Source organism: Equus quagga, chromosome 7 (assembly GCF_021613505.1).
Source record: "Equus quagga isolate Etosha38 chromosome 7, UCLA_HA_Equagga_1.0, whole genome shotgun sequence".
Lineage (NCBI taxonomy): Eukaryota > Metazoa > Chordata > Mammalia > Perissodactyla > Equidae > Equus > Equus quagga.
In genome coordinates, this window is record NC_060273.1 from 128136050 (window position 1) to 128158437 (window position 22388).

Consider the following 22388-nt stretch of genomic DNA (forward strand, 5'->3'; position numbering starts at 1 on the left):
TAGATTCTTTGAAAAAAGAAGTCACCTGTTCAGTTCTTTAGCTATGTTAGTTATCAACAATGGAGCAGAATTCATGGAAAGGGACTCCCAGGCCTCCTCCTTCTTCCTGGGACCAGGTTGCCTAAGTCAAGGTTTAGAAGCCCCAAATGATTGCATCAGCCTCATGCACATCCCACAGGCACTGCGTGTTAAGTATGAGAGAAACAAGGACAAGCACATTAGTCAGAAAAAAACTATGACTGCTATAGCCTAGTAAAGCTACCGTTTTAAAAAAAATTGTCTTCCAGAGAGGAAAACCCACCCTTATCTGCAGAAACAAGATGGAAAGACAGAGCGGAAACAGTGATCATTGGAGGTGGCTGCGTTGGTGTGAGTCTGGCTTATCACCTGGCCAAAGCAGGGATGAAGGATGTGGTCCTCCTGGAGAAATTGGAGCTCACCGCTGGATCCACCTGGCATGCAGTAAGAAAAGCACCTCAGAACTGTCAGATGCACTGACTGGTGCAGGAGCACCATCAGTTTCCTTCCCATTCGCAACTCCACACTGTGAGCTCTTTAGGTTGAGTTCCCTTTGAATAGTGTTGGAAAGTGCCATTTCCCCTTGGTTAGTGACTTCTTCGCCGTGATCAACATTTATGATGTCTTTATCTTGAACCTATGGCTTCTGGATTCAGATCCTTCCTCTGCCATTTTCTGTCTGTGTGACTTCTGGCAAGTTAAGTTTCCATTTCCTGATGTATCAAATGGGAATATTAATAGCACCTACCTGCTAGGGTTGTGATGAAAATTGAGTTAATATGTGTAAAGTTGTTAAACACATGGTAAGTATTTGGTCTGTTAGCTCTGTTGGAAGGATAGTGGCTGGGTGATCCTGATGCTGCCCCAGCCCGTCGCCTGTACTCTCCCATCTGCTTTTAGTGGTCCTTTTACATTTATTTATTTCTGATTTTAATTTTGTGCTGTGAGACAACAGCTTGGCTTCATGAAGACTTAACTATGAGAACTGAGAACATGTGACACAGCCTGCATCTTGTGTTAAATAAAACACACCACCAAGTCAATCTCGCATATTTAACGGTATATGTAATTGTTCCAGTGCTGCACAATGATTGGGCTTCAGTGGAAGGCTGCTCAGGTAAATGAGGTGATTGACACTGCTTTCATACTGCCAAGCCAGTTATTTCTGAAGTCTGCTAAGGACGGGAGAGGAAATTTTCATGACTGTCGGTACACATTTCTCTTGGAGGAAGAGTTGGGCATCGTTAGCCATGGCTCATCATCCGTTTCCTTCATTCGCTTTCCTCTATTGGGACAAGAGGAAACCCCGCTGTTAGGGGCCTTTGGACATCCAGAACCTGCTCAAGGTATGGGGTGGAGGGTCGAGCGCTAAAAGGGCTGCCTGCCTCCAGCTGAGTGTGTGGGAGGGTGTGGCCCAGACTTAAGCCCAGTTGGTTCCAGAGTCCCAGTGGTCAAGTAGTCAGACCACACACACCGATTGGGTGGATGGAGGCTCCTAGGAGAGTTGCACCAAGCCCAGCTCCTCTTGCCTCTTTCCTCTCCCTCCAACCTACTCACCCCTCAGCCTGGGAGGGAGGCCAGGGTCCCTGGTCCTCCCTGGGTGTAATTTCAGAGTCTTTGCAGGCACACTTGCCTCTTGTTTCACCAGTTCTCTCTCAGCTTGCTTCCTCCTACCTGGAGAGAGCAGTGAGAGAAGCCACCAACACTCCTGGCTCTCCTCCCCTCCCTGAACTAGATTTTCTACACAGGTTTCCCATTATCCTGTCAAACAAAGCCTGCCTGTCTCCTATAGCTTCTCCTTAGTGGACGCTCAGGCACACTGTCAGCAAATACTTACTAGGGCCCTATTTTGTGTCCGGCCAGCACCATTCTAAGAGGTGAGCACATTGCAGCGAACAAAATGATGTCCCTGCCCTCATGAAGCCACATTCTGGTGGAGTAGACAGAAAACACACAAACAATGCCAGGGTCGTCAGTGCCCTGAAGAAGAGCCAGGCGGGGTAAAGGGATGAAGAATGAGGGGGATGGAGGAGTCAGGGGGCTGTTTTAAAGAGGTCACACATGAGCGGAGACTGGGCAGAGGTGAGGGAGCAAGGGGGCCACGAGGCTGTCCAGGTCAGAGCCTGGAGGCAGAGGGCAGTTTAGGCAAGTGGGACAATCCCCAGAGGGAGGCCTTACATCCTTTCAACACTTCCAGGCTGTTGAGGAGGGTATACACTTTGACATTTTAACGACTTTTTTGCTCATTTATGTTTGATTGATTTGATGTGGTCTGCATATTAGAATAATTACTGGATTCCCTGCAATATTACTGCTTAGACATCCCATGAATTAAAAAAAAAAAAAGATGCAACATACCCTTAACCCAAGTTCTTTTAAGAAAAATGGGCAAAGTTCTTAAGATGATAGCTCTTTGTTAAAGGTGCACAGTAATTTTCCCTTAAGCAAAGATACCAAAGGGAGTGGAAAAGGCATTCTCCTGCTCTATGCACAAGGTACGAAACTTTTAGATGAGATCCACACAGGGGGAGCCCAAGATGGACTCAGGCGGCAGAAGCTGGGTTATTTGGCCTCCTATGAATAAAGGAAAAGAAAAGAAGGTTGCCCTAGGAAGCTGATTCTAGGACTTTTTGCAAGTCAAGGAGGCCTCCCTCTGAGGAGCAACGTGAAGAAATTCCACATATGAGGAATTTTTAACACAGAGAAATTTTTGGAGCATATATGAGAACGTGGAAGCTTGGGGAGCCAGTTGAAGGAGCAGACTGCAAAAACAAAGGCAGTCTCACTGGAGTATAACACGTGCTCAGGGTTCAATGTGTCTGGAGAGGGCAGGAATCAAGTGCGTGGGGAGGAAGGCACTGCTTGCAAAGTGAATATTCAAAATGGAGTCACTAATCCCTAAATCTTGAGGTTTTGCTGCATTTTAATGAGACTCCTTTGTCAGCACTCGACACTACTGCTGATATAGACCACGTCATGCAGGATGGAGGAACAGGGGAGAGGGTGGAGTGAGAAGCAGTTTTGGAGCATGAGGTTCCCAGGGGATGCTGCCCCTGGGGATGGTGCAAAGTGGATGTTTTGGAGGGCTGAGGACTAAAGATGCAAGATGATCCATTTGAGGTGTAGGAAGACAATATTAGAACTTTTAATTTGTTTTTACCCGAAAACATGAGACAGAGATTAAGCTTTCCTAATCTTGATAAATAGCCTTCCCCTTTGATGTGGGTGACGTAGTGGGCAGGACTCCACTGTTGAGTAAGGGGCAGGTGGCGCCCTCCAAGGGGTGAGTCCTCGTTCTTTCTTTGTCTTCAGTCGTCTATCATGACATGTTGCAGATCACATGTTGGAGGATATCATTGTTGTGACTGACTTTATAGAACCGGGGCTTTAAATAATATAACTTGTGATGAAAGGGAGAGGGAATGGCCTAGAGAGTGTTGTGCTACATGGAAGTTTGTTGGTTATCTCGTAACAATAATTAAAAGAGTTGTGAAAAGTTTTTCCTTTGCAAAAAGACAAGCATCCCAAATTTGGTGACCTGTGTAGTGGTGGAAATGGCTACCAGTCATTTCCAAATGGCAAATACAAATAAAAAAATAGATGCAACCTATCTCTTCAAAGTAAAGGTGATGCTTAGAATAAGTGAGAAGTAATTGTTTTTTGCAAAATAGTCCTGTTGGGAAGAGAGCGTTTTGAAAAGGGATGTTTAGATATGTCGGTATCATTATTAGATTTTTCTGGCCAAAATGATATGTATGTAGAAAAACTCTCATATATGCAAGAGAGAAATTTTTTAACTCATTTAAAATTTTTCCAAATGAGGATTTTTGGTGGGATTTGTACCTATTTATTTAAAATATAAAAATGCAGTATCTTTCAATTGTCTTGTAACAATAACTGATGGACACTAGAACAGGAAACGTTAATAGGCAAATTTCAGCAGAACCCTTTCCGCAGGTGGTGGCTGGGATGGAGGCAAGGGTGTCAAGACACAGAGAGTGCAGCCACGAGACCACACTGCTCCCACCTAGATCTTTGTGTCAGTGACGGGCAGCTTCTTCAGCTGTCACAGCCACTCCAACTGCTCTCAAAATAAGACAAACCTAGAGTCAGGCCTTCAAACTGCTGTTTTACCAAGGTTAATCCAATATATATATTGTAGTAAGAAAGTATGTTAATCTCATAGCCCTTGCTAAAATATTAATCAGCTTAACATTCAAAAGCTTTTCTACACAATAAATAAAAATTATTTAAAGTATTTAATTCATTTCAAGTCATTTTTGTATGTTTTATCTCTGTTAATATACTAATGCATATTTATATATCGTGAAAATAAAGAAATACACGTATTTTAGAGGATATGCTCACACGTCTTTATTGTATGTGAGTGCATGGAGCCACTGGGACGTAGGATGGCTGGAGGTCAGTCACTGGGCTTTTTGAAGCTGTAGAGGCTCATGAAAGAGGAAGAATGATTATTGGGGGGAGAGGGAGAACATCACTAACTTCAGCATCAATTGATGACTTTTCTAACTCCATCGTTCCTTTCATACTTATTAATTGTCAATCTGCTTTAAGGAAGAGCTTTCCCTTCTCCCTATTTATTTATCTATATCAGCAAGGATTCATAAATTCTTATTTTATTCAAAGGGTTATAATTCTTAATGATGATTCATGTCTCTGTTTCATCTTCCCTCTTTTATCTTCTCCGCCAACTATAATCATTTTCTTTCTTCAAAGCAAAGGTGAGCCCCTTCCTGATCCTCCTTGAAGATGTCTTTGACCCTCCAAGCATCTTCTCTTCTCTCAGTTCCCTTAGTGCTTATCTTTTTCTATATGCTCTGGCACTTAATCGTAGGCTCTTGATTTCATTGTTTCATGTATGAAAGTTTCATGACCTCAGTCAGACTATAAAATCTTGAAAGGTAGGAACAGTGTTTTCTCCTTCTTCAAACTTCTCATTTAATATATACCTCCTGAAGCCCAGGGCAGAAAAACAAGGTAACCTTCCTACATCCCACACCACAAGACTGGCTTATAACAATAAATACCATGCCAGATAGTACAATAGAAGCACAGATATGGTTGACCTCAACTTTTAAACACAAATTAAAAGATGAAAACTAGTTGATAAAAAATACATAGGATACAAAAAAAATAAATAGCATAATTTTGTACCTCACTTCTGACTGTCCTAGCAGCAAGGAATCTAGGGTAGTATGAATCGGTCTGTGGAAATAAGTGTACTCTTTCAGGAAGGGAGGCTAGCTTTTCCCTAACCAGGAATTCCTAGAAGAGTTTCTTCCCTAAACAATGGACATTGGGCTAAATGTTTTGAATAACAGTTTTACAAAAATGAACCATGTGACTCTTTCAGATGAAAGACCATTAACTCATTCTATGAAAATAGCTTTCTGGGGTAGGGAGGAAGGGGTTGATGCAGTGTGTGTTTATAACTTTCTGGTGGTCTGGTTCAGCCTAGGTTAAGCTTAGGGGATCTTGTGGAGTGAATGGTGAACAGAAGCCTAGGCCAGTGCTCGTGGCTCTCAATCTTCTCATCTGACAGGAGATATGTGGAAGATCAATTGAGTTCCCTGTCAGATACCTGAAGGCCAGGGATTCTCTAGAAAAGTTGCCATGCACACGAGATACCAAGCATGTAAAGGAGAATGGGATGTTTGCTTGAAAGTTAGGGAGCCTGACTTGCAGTTCTGTTGTAATGGGGCTGCACTATGAGAGGACCTAAAAGCTGGGCCAGGATTTTTCTGGCGTGTGTCCAACCGCTTGACCACATAGTTGATGGAAATCCGAGGATTCCAGTCCATCAAGGATGATTGATGAACTTTAAATGGAATTGTTTGAGTTCAGGAGAATCAAATACCCACTACTACCATAGAAGAACCTTATAAATCCTCCTAAACAGATTTTATTTTGAACATGTTGTGTTCTGATGAGCTTTCCAGGATAAATTAGCTGCAAAATGGGTCCTCAGGCGCTTCATTGAGAGAACCTGCTTCATGTACTTGCTTAGAATTCTTTATCTGGATACTACATTGCATCTTTCAGAGTTGATAAAAGGGGTTTGGGCATGCTAATATTTAGATATTTTTCCTGAGAGTAATTATTCAATATTTACACAGCAGATATTTGTGGGGTACAATTTATGTGCTCATCACACAGGTTAAGCTACCACAGAAGTCTGTTCACCAATTCGTCAGGCTCTAATTCCCAGGTATTTTCCAATTCCTGAATTTTGGAAGTTTTAGGAAAGGGGAATGGAGGGCTGCTCCCCTGAAGGGAATGGTGGGGATTGGGTCAAGGAAAACTCTTTGCTAGTCCATACCCCTGCTTAAGGAAACACACCTGATTTGCTGGTTTGAGTCCACATAAGCCATACCTACATAGTCTTGCTATTACTAGCATATTTTCTTAAACTTCCCATCTAAATATTCCCATTTCTGAATCTGCAAACAACCCTTTCCCTAATAACTTTTAGGGACTTGATGTGTATATTCGTTGGCCGGCTCTCTCATTACTTGTATGGTTCAAATTGGTTCCTATAACTTATGCTCAGGCTGGTGCTGATGTGTTCTCATCCCAAAGGACTGGCCGCTGCTTCTCTGTTTCCTGCCAGCAGTAAATTACAGCTTAACAGATAAACTGGCAATATTTTGAGAATGTTAACTTTTCTTAATATTTTCTTTCCTCCCCACTTTTAAGGCAGGTTTAACAACTTACTTTCATCCTGGAATAAACTTGAAGAAAATACATTATTATAGCATCAAACTTTATGAGAAACTGGAGGAAGAAACTGGACAGGTAAATGTGTTTAATTTGAAATTATCTTTTGGTCAGTTTCTCAGAAATATGTAAGGTTTCCCCAGGATTTTGATATCGTCGTGTACAGCTGTGTGTAGAGACATCAGTCACTTGTGAACTGTTTAATGTGGTAGAGAAATCTGATGAGAGTTTAAGGAAAGAACCCCCAGAGTTTGCTTTATAATCAATTTAATTTCTTGAAGTGTATCACCCATGTAATCACCTGCTCTTCTTGATTTTTTAAACGAAAAAAGAATAAATAGCAACTTTAAAAATATCTTTTTTGGGGGCTGGCCCCATAGCCGAGTGGTTGGGTTCGCGCCTCCGCTGCAGGTGGCCCAGTGTTTCGTTGGTTCGAGTCCTGGGCGCGGACATGGCACTGCTCGTCGAGCCACGCTGGGGCAGCGTCCCACATGCCACAGCTAGAGGGACCCATGATGAGGAATATACAACCATGTACGGGGGTGCTTTGGGGAGAAAAAGGAAATAAAATAAAATCTTTAAAAAAATATATCTTTTTTGTCAGTTATTATATCTAGAAACCAGGAAATCAGAGGCTTTCAGCCACTGGGTTGCAAAGGATCTGATAATGTGCGTGCCATATTGTCACATGCCTTGGAAAAGTACTTCACTCAAAGCCCCTCACTTTTATTTTTATCTCTTCTCATATTTATTAGTACTTTCAAAATAGAGTGGCAGGCAAAGAGTATCCATAGGCTAAGACTGAAGTGTACTGTGAGCAATCTGAGGGCAAAGGCTGCCGGCTGGATCTCTGTAACCCAGGGCTGACCTGAGGGCTTGGCCAACTGAAGGACTTCAATACATGTCAAATGCATGTTTATTTCAATTCACACTTAGTCTCATCACTTCAGCATTCTGATCCTTCCTATTCCCTCCTCAAATCCTTTGTCCTTCTCTTTTTCACATAATTTTATTTCCCTCTGTACATTAACACTATTGCATGTTATTGTAATGATGCGTTTAACTGTCTGCCTTCACTGTAGACTGTGCACTCCATCCAGGCAGGGGCTTTGCCTCTCTTTCACTACAGCATCCCTGGGGCTTAGCATCCCTGGGCACAGAGGAAACACTTAGTAGACAGTTGCTGAATGAATGTCTTTTCATAAGATGCAAATACGTTATTTAGTTATCTCTTTCACTGCATAGTAAATCTCTTTTCTTGTACACCTGCATTTTCGTTGTGCTGGAGAAGAACCATGTTTGAGTGCCAAATAATGATTTGTTTATGTGTTTTTATTGACATTATTGTCACAGGTGGTGGGATTCCATCAGCCAGGTAGTATCAGAATTGCTACAACTCCTGTAAGGGTCGATGAATTTAAATATCAGATGACTCGGACGGGCTGGCATGCCACGGAACAGTATATTATTGAGCCTGAAAAAATTCAAGAGATGTTCCCTTTACTCAACATGAGTAAGGTATTTATCTTAAGGGCATTTCCACCATGTGCTAACTTGAATTAAGATTAGAAAAAGTTATTTTAAAAAGTTAATTAAAAATAGAAAAATTTTGTGCACACATTTCAAATGGCAAAATCAGATGATTAATGCTGGAATTTGGGTAAATTACAAGGTGGGCTTTTGTGTATGCTAAATGAAATATGAAAAGCTGATTAAAAATCTGATTAGTTTTCCACTTATGACCAATGAGGAAACATTATCAATACCTTTCTGTTGCTGTGCCCCCAGAATTAGGGATTCCCATACATAAACCTTTGTATGAGAACTGCAGAGAAAACAATAACCTATACGATAAATATGTGTATAGAAAGACTGTGTTATTGAATGGTGCTCAGTAGATTTTTGTTGAATGAGTGACGCCTAACTAGACTCCTTCCTATTGCTCTCTCCTTGTCTCATCTGAGTCCCATCATTCTCTCTTCCCCCCCAGGACCTAGCCTCAATCCCTAGCACAAAGCAGATACTATTCAAGAATTAGTTGTTGAATGACTAAATCAAGTACGTACACATTTACCTGACACCAGATATATATTTCACATATGAATTTGTTAACAGTATTAAACAATTAAATATAAATAATTGATCAGTTAGTATTAGATTTCTGACTGCAAATGTCAGAAACCAAAATAATAACGCTTAAATAAGATAGAAGTTTCTTTCTCTTTCATTTAGGCAGTCCAGGTCTTGGGTGGTGGCTCATTTCCAGGAAGACTTCAGAAATCCAGTCACCTTCTAGATCATTGCTCTGTTGTTTCTAGAGTGTGACTCTTGTATTCTTATTCCAAGATGGCAGCTAGAGTCCAACCATCATGTCTGCATTCCAGACAGCAGGATGGAGGAAGGGACAAAGATGAAGGGACAAAGGGCATATGCCAGTTATCTTTTTAAAATGGTTCATGGAAGCTGCCACATGACACTTTCATTTGAATTTCATTGACTAGAACTAAGTCATAGTTTTAGCTACCAGCTGGAACTAATAGCTGCCAAGTACTGGAAACTCTTTGTTCTTAGTGGCCATGTGTCTAAATTAACATTCGGTTTCCATTGCTCTGCAGGGGAGGGGAGAATGGATGTTGGAGGCAGTTGGAAGCCTCTATCAAATAGTCTGTCCACTTAACTCTCAGTGTGAGTCCTGCCTAAGTTTGAGCTTTGATACAGGAAAAATAAGTGCAGACTGATCAATCTGATGCCGGGATGCGCTTTTAATGGCCAATTTTATTAAACATCTGCTGGTAGGATGCAGTTATACTCTGTACTGAGTATATACTCTTTTGAATGCTGACTCTCTTATGATGGATTTAGGTTTTAGCTGGACTGTATAATCCTGGAGATGGTCACATTGATCCTTACTCTCTAACCATGGCCCTAGCTGCTGGGGCTAGGAAATATGGTGCCCTTTTAAAATATCCTGCACCGGTGACTTCTCTGAAACCCAGGTCAGATGGAACATGGGATGTTGAAACACCACAGGGATCTATGAGAGCAAATCGAGTTGTGAATGCTGCAGGTAAGCATCACGTCTTTTTTTTAAATTAGTGAGCTTTTCTTAAGTGGCAAAGAAATAAGGTATTTAGCCATGAAGTAACGTTATACACTATGAACAATGTTGTGAAACACTGTGATGCTCCCAAGGAGGATGTTTTATCTGTTTCTAAGCTACAGAGTCCTCCCTCCATTACTCTGCTCTGAGTGTGACATTCCACTCCGTCCTTGGTTATCTGTAGAAAGGTGGTATTTTTCTCCATGCTGTTTCTTCTCATGATCTGCTCCAGACCATGTTTTGCCAAATTATGCTTCTTTTTCCTTCCTATGTTCATTCTTTCTTTATTCTAATAACCAAATTCTAGTGTTCAAATTCATGAGCATCCTCTTTGTTCTCAATTTGCTTTTTAGAGCAGATTTGATCATTTGGGTTCTCTCTCATCCATTTCTGATTACTTGACTCTAGTCAAAACACTTTTAGCCCTTTTCCTTTCAGAACATTATTAAACCTGTTTCATAGTCTTTTCTTTAGTTTGCTCTGCTACAATTTAGACTCAGAGTAATGAAGCCAAAAGGGATATTGGAGATAATCCAATGAGCCACTCATTTTCCGATTGTGGACCAATGTCCAGAAAGGTCGTGGTTCTTGGCAAAGTGACATCGTTATGCCAGAGCCAGGAGTTGGACCTGGGTCTCTTGATTCTTGGGTCAATACGCTTTCTAACAGGTCATTTGCCTGTGAAGTTGTTTTCAACTGTCACACACACAAAAATAAATTCTTGTGCAAATGAGAATGCTTGTGCAGTCTAAACTGGGCTAATAATTAATTTTTACCTATAGTTTGTAATGGTTAATTTAAACCCTAAAATAAGCGTGAAGCAGTAACTGATTTTCTTGGGGTCTGTTCTTTGAGGCATTGCTTAAATTATAAAATGAAAACAATCTTTATTATTTATTAGATTAAATCGCATGCCGTAAGGACATACCAGAAACATGTACTCTTAAGATTCTTTCCTCCAAATTGTGACTTCTGATTGATGTTATTTTTTAACAAAATATTGTTTAGTGGTCCCAGAAAAAGTCATGTCTTCAGTATTTAAGAATTTAAATTAGTATTTCTGAATCTTTCTCACCCATGCTTTACATTTCAAAAGCATAGATACGTCATATCTTCTTTGATATCATTTAAAATTTAAAATAATGTAAAATGACTTTCCTAAAAAATAAAAGCAAAGGCATAAAACATGGCTTAGTTTTTGAACTTCACTGGCCCCCCCACCTCCCCATCTGATTCCCCCCACCCCTCGCTGTCTTGGGGTACCCCTGGTCTAAATTTTGTTAGGTCTAAAGAAATGATATTGTTCAGCCTTTTTTTCCAAGTAGCAAGGATTCTTTGTAATCTTTCAAATTTCTTTCCGATCTCATGAATTCCGCCTGTAAAAACATTTGACTGTTTTCACAGTGATAGTGATGACCAAGTAAACATCTCTGGCTTCCATATCCAGCGCTGGTGGCAGACATTGCCAGTCAACCGCTGCCCTCATTGCAGAGGGGCTTGCAGGAACGCCATTTTTCTCAACACCGTGCTTCAGGCAGCCACACACTCCCAACTGGTATTTTGAGAAATAACATAGACGACCTTAATTTAACACATTTGTCTATCGTTTTCCTAAAATGGATAAACTTTTATTTGCATAATTTATTGCCATTATCATAATTTTTTTCCTAAACCACAAACTGTGAGGTATAAGGAATCGCTGAAGACAAAGAATAATTTCCGAGGAGCTCTGACCTAAACCCAGGACATTGGTTACCAGAGAAATATTCTCTGCAGCTGTGAAGTCTGGCCGGGTGATGGGGCCAGGGAGGCCAGGGGCAGGAGGCCCAGGGCAACAGGTTTCCTGGTGCTGGCCTGGGAAAACGAATCCTAATTTAACGGAATTCCTGGGATTTGTTGGCCCAGGCCAGCACCAGGCAAACTGCTCTCCAGGGCGTCCTTCTACGTCCTTTGTTCCTAGGCCTTTTCCCCAGCCAGAGGGACTCCCTTTCCCACCCTCAGCGCTTGGTAGCTGCAGGCAGCTCCTTGTTGAAAGTTGTGTGAAGAACTATGCTCTCTCAGCCCTCAGTTCTATATCTCCTTCAGATCAGATCTCTGGCACATATCTTTTTCTTTCTTCTCCTCCTCTATCTCTTCTCTTCCACTGGGCAAAAGTTACTAGAGAAAAACCTAACTGATTACATATTAGTACTCCGTGGAAGGTGTGGAGGGCTGTGTGGTGAATTATTTGTAAGTCTGTTTTCTAAAAAACCTCATTTAAAGTGTAGGCGCTCCTCCAAAAATAAGCTTCAGTAACTGGGGGCAAAGTTTTGGATATGCCCCCTTCTAGAATTAAAGCTAACAAAAATCAGTTTTATGAATAAAAGCAACCTCTGCAGAAGGCGTCAGGCTAACATGCTTTGGGAATGTGTGTCTGATGGGATGTTTCCCAGGGTGACTCAGTGAGACCCGACGCCTCACAAATTCAGGCAAGGCCCTCAGACCAGCTCTGAAATCCACTTAAAGTAACCAGGATACAGACTTGGACATATCACCAAAATGTAAAAGACGTCAAGGCCACTATTACCTACTCAACTGTACCATAACCTGCTAGGAGTTCCTTATGCGGAGCCATAACAGAAGGCTGCTGAGTTTTCCGGATATCCGTGAAAAGGAAAGTCTGAAAGTAGAAACTTGTCAGTCTGCTGATGTGTCTCCGGGGTTGTGCAGGGCAGTGGGGCTCTCCTACCAGACACACATGTATTGCCAACCTCATTACCTGGGCAAATTACTCATTTGTAACATGGAGATAATAGTGCCCATCTCAAAAAGTTATTAAGGGGGCTTGTCCAGTGGCATAATGATTAAGTTTGCACGCTTTGCTTCAGTGGCCTAGAGTTTGTGGGTTCTGATCCCTGGTGAGGACCTACACACCACTCATCAAGCCATGCTGTGGTGGCATCCCATGCATAAAATAGAGGAAGATTGGCACAGATGTTAGCTCAGGGCCAATCTTCCTCACCATAAAAATAAATAAATTTTTAAAAAGTTGTTATGATCAGTAAATGCTCTAATAATATAAAGTACCCAAAACAGGGCTAATACCACAGAAAGCACTAAAAAAATTAAGTTTAATGATAATAATAATTATTATGATTATTATAAATTATTTCCTTGAAAGTCTATGCCCCAGTCTTGGAAACACTAGCATCGGGTTACCACAGCATCTTGGTACCAGCCTTAAGATTACCCAACTCCTTTCAATTGCTCTATAGTCATCCAGCACCTGTTCGGCTGGTAAATTGACTTCTTAAAGAGCTTGGTTCTCAAGCTAGTGTGCATAGAGTCATCATGGGAAGTTTCCCAGACTTCAAAAAGATTCTCATTCTGGTGGTCTGGGTGGGAGCTGTATTTTAAACAAGTACTCCAGGTACTATACTGTCTGTACCAGATGGTCTGCAAAATGTCTTTTGAGAAACACTCCTGTGTAGGTGTTCCTACAGGAGAGAGAACGTAGTAGCCTTATTCTTGAGCAAGCAGAGCAGAGGAGTGTTCCTGACCCTCCTGGCTCTTGGTGGGCAGGGGGCTGGCGTGCTTTCAGTGCTGCTTCATTGTACCCTCCTTCTCCCCTCCCCTCAGGTGCCCCGCAGGGACTCGGGCAGGGGCTGTTTATCACGATCCAAGCTTTTTCTTTGCATGGTGATGAATGTTTCTCTTGACCTCATTTCCAATTGACTCATTAAGCCTGAGATAACTTTGTAAACTTCACTTGAGAATTTTCCTAATATGGTAAATCAGAAATGTGATCGGATCATGCCAACATGAAGCCCAGTGTTCAGCCAAAAAGAATTGCTTAATTTTGCCTGATACTCTGGGTCAGAGAATGTCACTGTGTAAACCATCATTGTCACAGTATAAACCATCTAGTAGAAGTAAACTTGTCCACAAACCTGCATCCTTCATTTTAACTCCATTTCTATTAATTACCCCATTTTCTGTTTTAAAAAAATGGAAGACATTTCCAATGATCATTTTTATTGACTCTTCTCTTCAGTGTTTTTCAGCTAACAGTGGTAGATTGTAGATGATTTCTCCACATTTGTCTCTCTTCCCTTTGAACTTGGAGGGTGGGTGATCTAGCAGGGGTTGAAGTGTAATCCTGGCTAGCTTTAGGTTGACTTGATTGACACTTAGAGGAAGAGAATGCCCACGAACACCACCACCATAGGGTAAAATGGTATAGAGCTTGCTTTGGGGTTTGGAGTAATTTAGTTACATGATCCTTATGTATATGTTTCCACTTTATTTTAATGATGAAGTGCATTAATAAGAAAACAATTAGACTCAGAAATGCATAAATATGTTTGAATAGGACAGAATTTATTTTCTTCAATTTATGTTTTTAATTGAAACAAGTATATTGAGGATACTGCAGTGGTTTGAATTGCTAGGCTAAATATTTGGGCTTTTTAAATTTTAAGACTGCTCTAGTGCATATAATTAGAAAAAGTAGCGTTTCTATATTTTCCTACAAAGTCCCGACATTGGTAATTCACATCTTCCTACCAGAAAGAATAAATTCTCTAAATTATTAAAGGACCAACAGACGGCTCTAGTGCCCACAGGTAAGATTTTGGGTTTGCAAATGAGCACCAATTTCTGGGGCTATTGTACTAGTGTGACTAACTTAGCCTTTAGGTCAAAACAAAACAACAAACACAAGAGTGATGTGTAGATGGTTAAAATAGAAATAAACTTTGGCACGCAGGCGCACGCAATCTGGGTCTGAGGACTGACTACTTAATGATTCTGTGTCCAGCTCTGACAGAGACTTCTGGACTCCTTGTTAGATTCTGAGAAATGCAGAAACAGATATGGTGAAAAATTTGGAGAACACAACCTCTAAAGAAATAACTTAAATAAGATTCTCTAATCATTTGAATGATTGCTCAAAATTATTGTGAGACAAACAAGCAAATAGCATCTCTTCCCCCCGAATAATCCATTAGCGGGGCGGGCCATACCACATCCCTGCCAAATAATCATTTTCATCATTTTGGGTTCTAATATATCTCTATACACGTGAATGAGCCTTAGATTTTTAAAATAAAGTCTTTCTGCAGCAAGAAAACCAATGAGATGTGACGATTCCAGCATCTCCAATGTGCCCTTGGGCACGTTTCTTTCCCTCTCTGGACTTTAACTCCACGTCTATAGGCCAAAGAGTCTCCTGGTAGAGAATCAAGGGTCCTTTCAACCCAAGTTATCTGGTTCCATCTTTGCAAAGGAGAAAATAACGTTCATTCCCACCAATCAGACAGTGCCCGTGCACACCGTGAAGTGACAGTACTGGTCATGGGAACCCCCACACCTATTTACGGTCCCCTCCCCTTCGCTGTGGCAGCTCTTCCCTCCTGCTCTGGACTCTTGGTGCCTTCACGCCCTTCGCAAGAAAGCATCTTACAAACATATTCAAGCTAAACTTTTTAAATAACAGAGAAAACTTAATGTGTTCTCTCTCCAAAAGTATATACATTTTCAATTTTCAAGTTAACAGAACCACTCCGTATTTGTGGAATTTTCAACATTGACAGTTTGTGGGGAGGAGGGCCTGGGGACGGAGGGACTGACTTATAGGGCTTCACGATGGACGGCTGTTCTGTGCTACGTGAATCACATCTACATGGGGCCGCTTCCACTGCCCGATCATCCCTGTTCCGCAAGTAGAGCCAGCCTGTTATTGTCTTTCTTACCAACACTTGTATATTTTACATATTTGAATTATTTCTTTTTTCCTTCAAATAAATTGTTTGGGTTTTTTCCTGCCCACCTTTGCTTATGGGCAAAATACTCTCCCAGGAATGGAGTTCTCTTAGATTATAGATATCTTCAAAACTCTGGGACGACGTAAAATATTGTCTTGTCTTCTCTTCCCCCATTCAATTTTGCAATGACAAAAAATTTAAAGTTGTTATGACATTCTTTAGACTTTGCCATGGGTACTGAAGTCTTCTCAATATTTTATTGTAACATAAGTTGCTTTATCAGTGTCAGATGTGGTGTGTTTATATATGTGGTGACATTTTTAAATGATTTTATATTTAAGGATTTTGGGCCCGTGAAGTTGGTAAGATGATCGGACTAGAACATCCTCTCATCCCGGTCCAGCATCAATATCTTGTCACATCCACTATACCTGAAGTGAAAGCTTTGAAACGAGAACTCCCTGTGCTCCGTGACCTGGAAGGATCTTTTTACCTCCGACAGGAAAGGGATGGGCTTTTGTTTGGTCCATATGAAAGTCAGGAGAAAATGAAAGTTCAGGACTCCTGGGTCACCACTGGAGTCCCTCCAGGTAGGTTCAGGAAATGGAAGTGTGTGCATGTCAGATATAGGCATTTTATCCTCCCTGTGGCTGGGGGCTGGCTACAGGATAAGATGGCACCATAATACTGACCAGCAGAAGCCTGGGACATTGGAGGCAAGGGGTTTGAGGGAAGCTCTGTTCTCACGTCCCTTTGAACAATGACAGCAGGGAGTAAGAGAAAAGAGAGAAGAGGCAGTTGGTGGTGGAGAAGCTGAAGAAACATATTCCCCCCGCTTTGGAAGTTTCCAGGTAATGTTTACCTGCCCACACCAACCTCCTGCCTCCTCCCCGTTTCCTCACTCCCCACCTGCTTGGTCTGGTTTCCAGATTTGGGTAGAGCTGCTATTGTGCTTTGGCAGTTGGAAACAGGACAGGATATCCAGCCTGCTAAGAAGGCAAGCCTGAGGGTCTATCACAGGGCAGGGTAGGTTGGCGCTGCAAACGGAAGCCATCCCCCACTACGTAAATGGATGTGGAAAGGGTGTAGGCCTCTCTGCTAAAGCAGGAGGTACTATCGTTTCTCTTCCAAGTTCTGTAAGGGAGAAGGACCTGTTTCTGTTTTTCATGAAACATTTCCGCAGAGCCAGATTAAAGATTGGGTCACATAAGGAGGTACCTCAGGTTTTAATCTATAAAAGGAGCTGAAATGTTCTTGGGACACTGAAATATTATAGAGGATATAAAGAAAAGTAGGAAATTGTACTTTCCAGAATTATTCTTTGATGAGCTACTTGGGATAGGGACGGAATCCCTCCGTCCTTCCCCTCAAGGAACATCTCTGCCCACGTCACAACAGATGATCACTCAAGTGCCTTCCACGGAAGCTGCGTCAGCCAGCTGAGGGCTTTAGTTCTGCTGAGTGGACTCTGCACATTTGGGCCTGAGCGAAACAGCTCCTGATGTCAGAGGGAGGGCTGATCTGCCACCTCAGAGCCTCCCTCTCTGCTCTTCCCCTTTGCTGGCAGCCTTTCCTCCAAATAAATGTTGAACAAATATTTAAATGATTCCAGTTGGAGGGAGAGCCAGATGGTTGGCTGGCCCTGGGCGCCCATATGTCCTCGTCCAACCCTGCTGATCTGCAGGCCTCCGTGCCACTGACCCAGCGCGCAGGCCACAGGAGGAACAAGAAGCAGCTGGCTGGCTGCTGGGTGGGAAAATCACATGTATAGGCAGAGACATTCTTCTAGAAGCTCATCTGTGGCCCTGCCTTCAATCATGGTGCCTTTTAGGACTGAGAAGATGGTTGTACTCCAAGACCCCGAATCTTTTCACAGAATTCTAGCCCTCCGATATGTGTGGGAGCAGTCTTGAGGAAGGATGCCTCTGTGCCATTCCTTCCCTGCTGAGAATTAAGAGGTGTCTGGAATCCATCATCCTAGATCCTAGAGGAGTTTTCCGTTTATGCCCAATGTCCTGACATGACTTTGTAAACTGCCATTTGCCCCCGCCTGGGAGGATGAAGCAGACTTGTACAGTTAATTGAAGGACAAAAGATCTCTCTTGACAAACCAAATTATTGTTGTTTGCTTTTTAAAATTGCGATTGGGTTAAATATTGGGAACTGTTAATATGCATAAATTTAAATGTTCTATTAATTAAAAAGGTTAACTTTCATGATTTTATTCTTTCAAGAGATAGCATTGCTGTCACTAATATAATGGGTACCATCTATTGATGGTGAATATTAAGTTTGAACTTAAAAAAGACAAGAGGAAGTACCTTTATGACGTCCATCTTTAAAGGCCATCTTTAAATGTCTGCTGATTCAGAGGGTTAAGTCACTCCAGAGTACTTGTCAGTGCAGATGTGGCGTCCTGACCAGAAGGGTGTGTCTTTTCAGGTTTTGGAAAGGAACTCTTTGAGTCTGATCTAGACCGAATCACGGAACACGTTGAAGCTGCTATGGAATTGGTTCCAGTCTTGAAAAAGGCGGACATCATCACTATTGTTAATGGTCCTATCACCTACTCTCCTGACATTCTGCCTATGGTGGGGCCCCATCAGGGGGTCAGAAACTACTGGGTGGCTGTAGGCTTTGGGTGAGTATTTCCATGTAATTCAACATTTGTTGAAGAGTCACATATTTTAGATAAGTATTGTCCCATTTTTCAGACCAAAAATGGAAAATGGGGGGGGGTAGAAACTGTTCTCCTTTTCATGACCCATGAAATTGGCGGAATGAAAAATTTCAGTCTTACAACCCAGGCTATATAATGCTTTAATCACTTGTATAGGTTTTAATGAGTCACACAAAGTAGGGCAATGATGTCCTGAAACTCTCTTTGCATATTTCTTGCCATTTCATTATTTGTGTCTCTTTTCATGCTGTGTATGTTCAGACAGGTCAATTTGCTGCAATTTTACAAGGATGTTTTCACAACACAATGTGACAAAGATAATTCAAAATATCAAATGTGTAACATATCTGATGCAGTTTTCACCATAATTTCTGTTTGTCTAACATGATTTGCTTCTTTGTGATTCCTTGGGTTGCTTACTATTTATGATTTCATTACCCATTTGATGTTTCATCTCTAATATTTGTGCCATTAACTTGGTGAATATTAATATCAAGCCCACTTTACTATCATGTCACAGCTTCTAATATTCTATTTTTGTTCCACACTTTATTTGGCCATTTATTCAGCTCATATTTAATGATTGCCAGCTCTGTGGCAGGTCTAGTGGTAGGCACTGGGCTACAGCTGGGAATAAGGCAGTGAGGTCTGACTGGAGGCGCAAGGCTGGTTGGGGTGCTCTTCTGCCAAAACAGTAGAGAGGCTAGGGTCTGAACTAAGGAAGCAGCAGTGGGGTCTGAGAGAAGGAGGTAAAATTATTTAGATTTGGTGATCGATTGCATTAGGTCTTGAGGGAGAGACAAAAATGGCAAAAGATGGCAACCTTTCTAACTTGACCCCTGGTTGGATGCTGGGGCCATGGGGAGAAAGAACCAGGAAAATAATGAGTTCCATTTATGACAGGTTGGGTTTGAAGCGTTGAGTTTAGGTCTGTAGGACATCTAGAGGGAGAAAACCAGATGGAGACAAGGGGCTGGAAGGTATAATGTAACTGAGGGCTTACGTAATCACCTACAGAGTCCACATGTCATCATGTGCACGTGGGAGTGTTTGTCTTGTACATCACTTGTATATCTTCTTTGAATAGTGTCTATTTGTATCCTTTGTCCATGTTAAAAATTGGATTATTTGTCTTTTTATTGTTACGTTTAGGAGTTTTTTATATTTTCTAGATAAAAGATCCTTATCAGATACATGATTTGCAAAATTTTCCTCGCATTTTGTTGGTTTTTTCGCTTTCTTGATGGTGTCCATTGAAGCAAAAAAGTTTTAAATTTTGATGAAGTGTAGAATGTGTATTTTTTCTTTTTTTATGTAGTTTTGGTGTAATATATAAGAAACCATTGCCTAATACAAGTTCATGAAGATTTCCACCTATGTTTTCCTCTAAGAGTTTTATAGTTTTAACTCTTACATTTAGGTCTTTGATCAGTTGTGAATTAATCTTTGTATATGGTGTGAGGTAGGTGTTCAACTTTATTCGGTTGTCCCGGCACCATTTGTTGAAGACTATTCTTTCCTCATTGAATTGTGTTGACATCTGTGATTTTTTTTCTGGCACCGCTTCTGATACCAACATCCAATTCTCCAATTCTCTGACACCACCTGAGTGTCCAACAATTCAATTCAATTCTGATACTAACTCCCAGAGTTAGTGCAGACTCCACTGGTTAAGGACTCAGTCCCACAAACTGCCCCAACTTTGGACACCAGTTGCAACTTCCAGGGATCACCTGTACTTCTAACTGACCAGCTGTAAGTTTGGGGGTTCCTACAACCTCCTCCTGAGATTTGCTAATTCAGTAGAATGGAACTCAGGAAAACACTACTTATGTTTCCTGGTTTATTATAAAGGTTACAACTCAAGAACAGCCAAATGGAAGAGACGCATAAGCCAACGTGTGGCGGAGGGTTGTGGTGCAGAGCTTCTGCGCCCTCTCTGGCACACTACCTTCCTAGCATATCAATGGGTTCACCAACCTAAAAGCTCTTTGAACCCTGTTGTTCAGGAGTTTTTATGGAGGTTTCATTACATAGGCACAATTGATTAAATCATTGACCATTGGTGATTGGACTTCTGGTGACCAGCCCCCATTCTGAAGCTAGCTAGCCCCCCTCCATTCCTCTCCCATTGAGCCATCTCATTAGCATACAAAAGACTATAAATTCCAAAAGTTTTAGGAGCTCTGTGCTAGGAACTGAGGACAGACACCAAATATTTATTTACTTTTATTATACCACAGCATCCTTGTCAAAAATCAATTCACTATGTGTTTATGGGTTTATTTCTGGACTCACAATTCTATTCCATTGATCTATTAGTCTATCCTTATGCCAGCACCACACTGCCTTGATTACTATAGCTTTATATTAAGTTCTGAAATTGGGGAGTGTGAATTCTCTAACTTTGTTCTTTTTCAAGATTGTTTTTGCTATTCTGGGTCCCTTAAATTTTCATGTAAATTTTAGGACCAATTTGTCAATTTCTGCAAAGAAGCCAGCTGGGATTTTAACAGGGATTGCATTGAATCTGTAGATCAACTTGGGGATTATTGCCATCTTAACAATATTAAGTCTTCCAATTCATGAACATGGGATGTCTTTCCATTTATTTAGGTCTTTTAAAATTTCTTTCAACAATGATTTGTAATTTTCAGAGTATAAGTTTTGTGCTTCTCTTGCTAAATTTATTTCTAAGGATTTTATTTTTGATTCTGCAATTGACTTAATCACAGAATTATTGACTTAGTAAACAAAGATTTGTGAATCATTGACCGTAAGCCATGTTCTGACCTGTGAACAAGCAGACAGTATCCCTGGCCTCATGATATTTATACTTTAATGGAACACCTGTTACTAATTGCTGAGGAAATTAGGAAGCTGCTTTCTTTAGAACACCAATTATTTATTACCTAGAAATTGTATCTATTTGCACAGGGCTGATATCGGACTTCTGCTCTGATCGCTCTGGGTAATTTTCCCAGGTTGTAGACATTGGAAGGGGAATGGGGAAGATGACAGGTGTGGGGTGGGCAAAGTGCCTCACTCCCTTTGACCGAAAAGGCCTTCTTGTTATCTAAAAGTTGAGATTGCTAAAATACTTCTTATGTAAGTTGATGGAATGCTCACATTGGCTGCCCCTCCCGGCTTGTAACAGTGATCCATTGCATGGTTCTGAAGGCCAGTGGCTCCCATACCTGGCTGAGCACCAGAGTCGCCTGATGGGGATGTTAAAAAGCAGACTCTCAGCTTTGGGGTTAGTCACTTGTGTGTGTTTCATTCTCCTTGACATCTTACCTGCGAAATTCCCATTATTTGTCACTGGGACCCGTGAAAGATTTGTTGAGTTGGAAAACCAACAAGCAAACAGATTCGCAGATACCAGGCCTGTGGATTCTGATTCAGTCGTCTGGAGAGGGGCCCAGCAATCTGCATTTCCACGTTGTCTGTTATTCTGGTACAACCAGTCCAGGGAATAGGTGTTTGCAAACTGTCGATATATGCACCAGTGCTCATTTATCTTACTCACAGATCACCCGCAGTCAAAGCTGGTTCACTTTTGTTTTGTCACAGTTCTAACAAGTTTTTCTGCTTTGAAGTGACTAACACAATACCCCCCAAAATGTTCAATGATTTCTATTGACTTGAATCTAGTTTTCTTGGGTTATAACAGATTATAAACAGCAAATTTCAAGAGGGGAGAGTACAAAAGATGTAACGTCTGACAGTTTAACAGAGTTATCTTAAACAGCAGATGCAAACACTCAAAAAGACAGCAGCTGGGCCGTTCAGAAGAAGCGGGGTCTGCAGATTAAGGGTAGACATAGAAGAAGAACCTGACTGTCCCCTCCTCAAGTTCCCTTCCACTTCCGCTTCACACATGGCTTCCTTGCGAAAATCTTATCGACTGGGCACAGGCAGACTCTGTTGGTTATACAAGGGCCCAGCCGCCACCAGGTATTGCTTGTCTACTATGGGCCTTTAAATGCTGTGTCCATTAATTCTCCTCCAGCACTATAAAGAAAGTGTGCACAAGAGAATACTAAAGCTCAGGGTGGTTACACGACTTGTCCAAGGTCACATAGCTCGTAATGGCAGAACAAAA

At 41.5% G+C, this 22388-nt stretch overlaps 1 protein-coding gene across 1 annotated transcript in view; it reads left to right on the plus strand.

The window, feature by feature from the left end:
* Nucleotides 1–22388, plus strand: part of DMGDH (dimethylglycine dehydrogenase) — a 62580-nt gene that overhangs the window by 683 nt on the left and 39509 nt on the right. The window contains exons 2-7 of the mRNA XM_046668569.1: nt 288–462; nt 6739–6837; nt 8113–8277; nt 9622–9826; nt 15945–16193; nt 18046–18244. Coding sequence (XP_046524525.1) covers nt 288–462; nt 6739–6837; nt 8113–8277; nt 9622–9826; nt 15945–16193; nt 18046–18244 — 1092 coding nt within the window. The remainder of the gene's footprint in view (nt 1–287; nt 463–6738; nt 6838–8112; nt 8278–9621; nt 9827–15944; nt 16194–18045; nt 18245–22388) is intronic.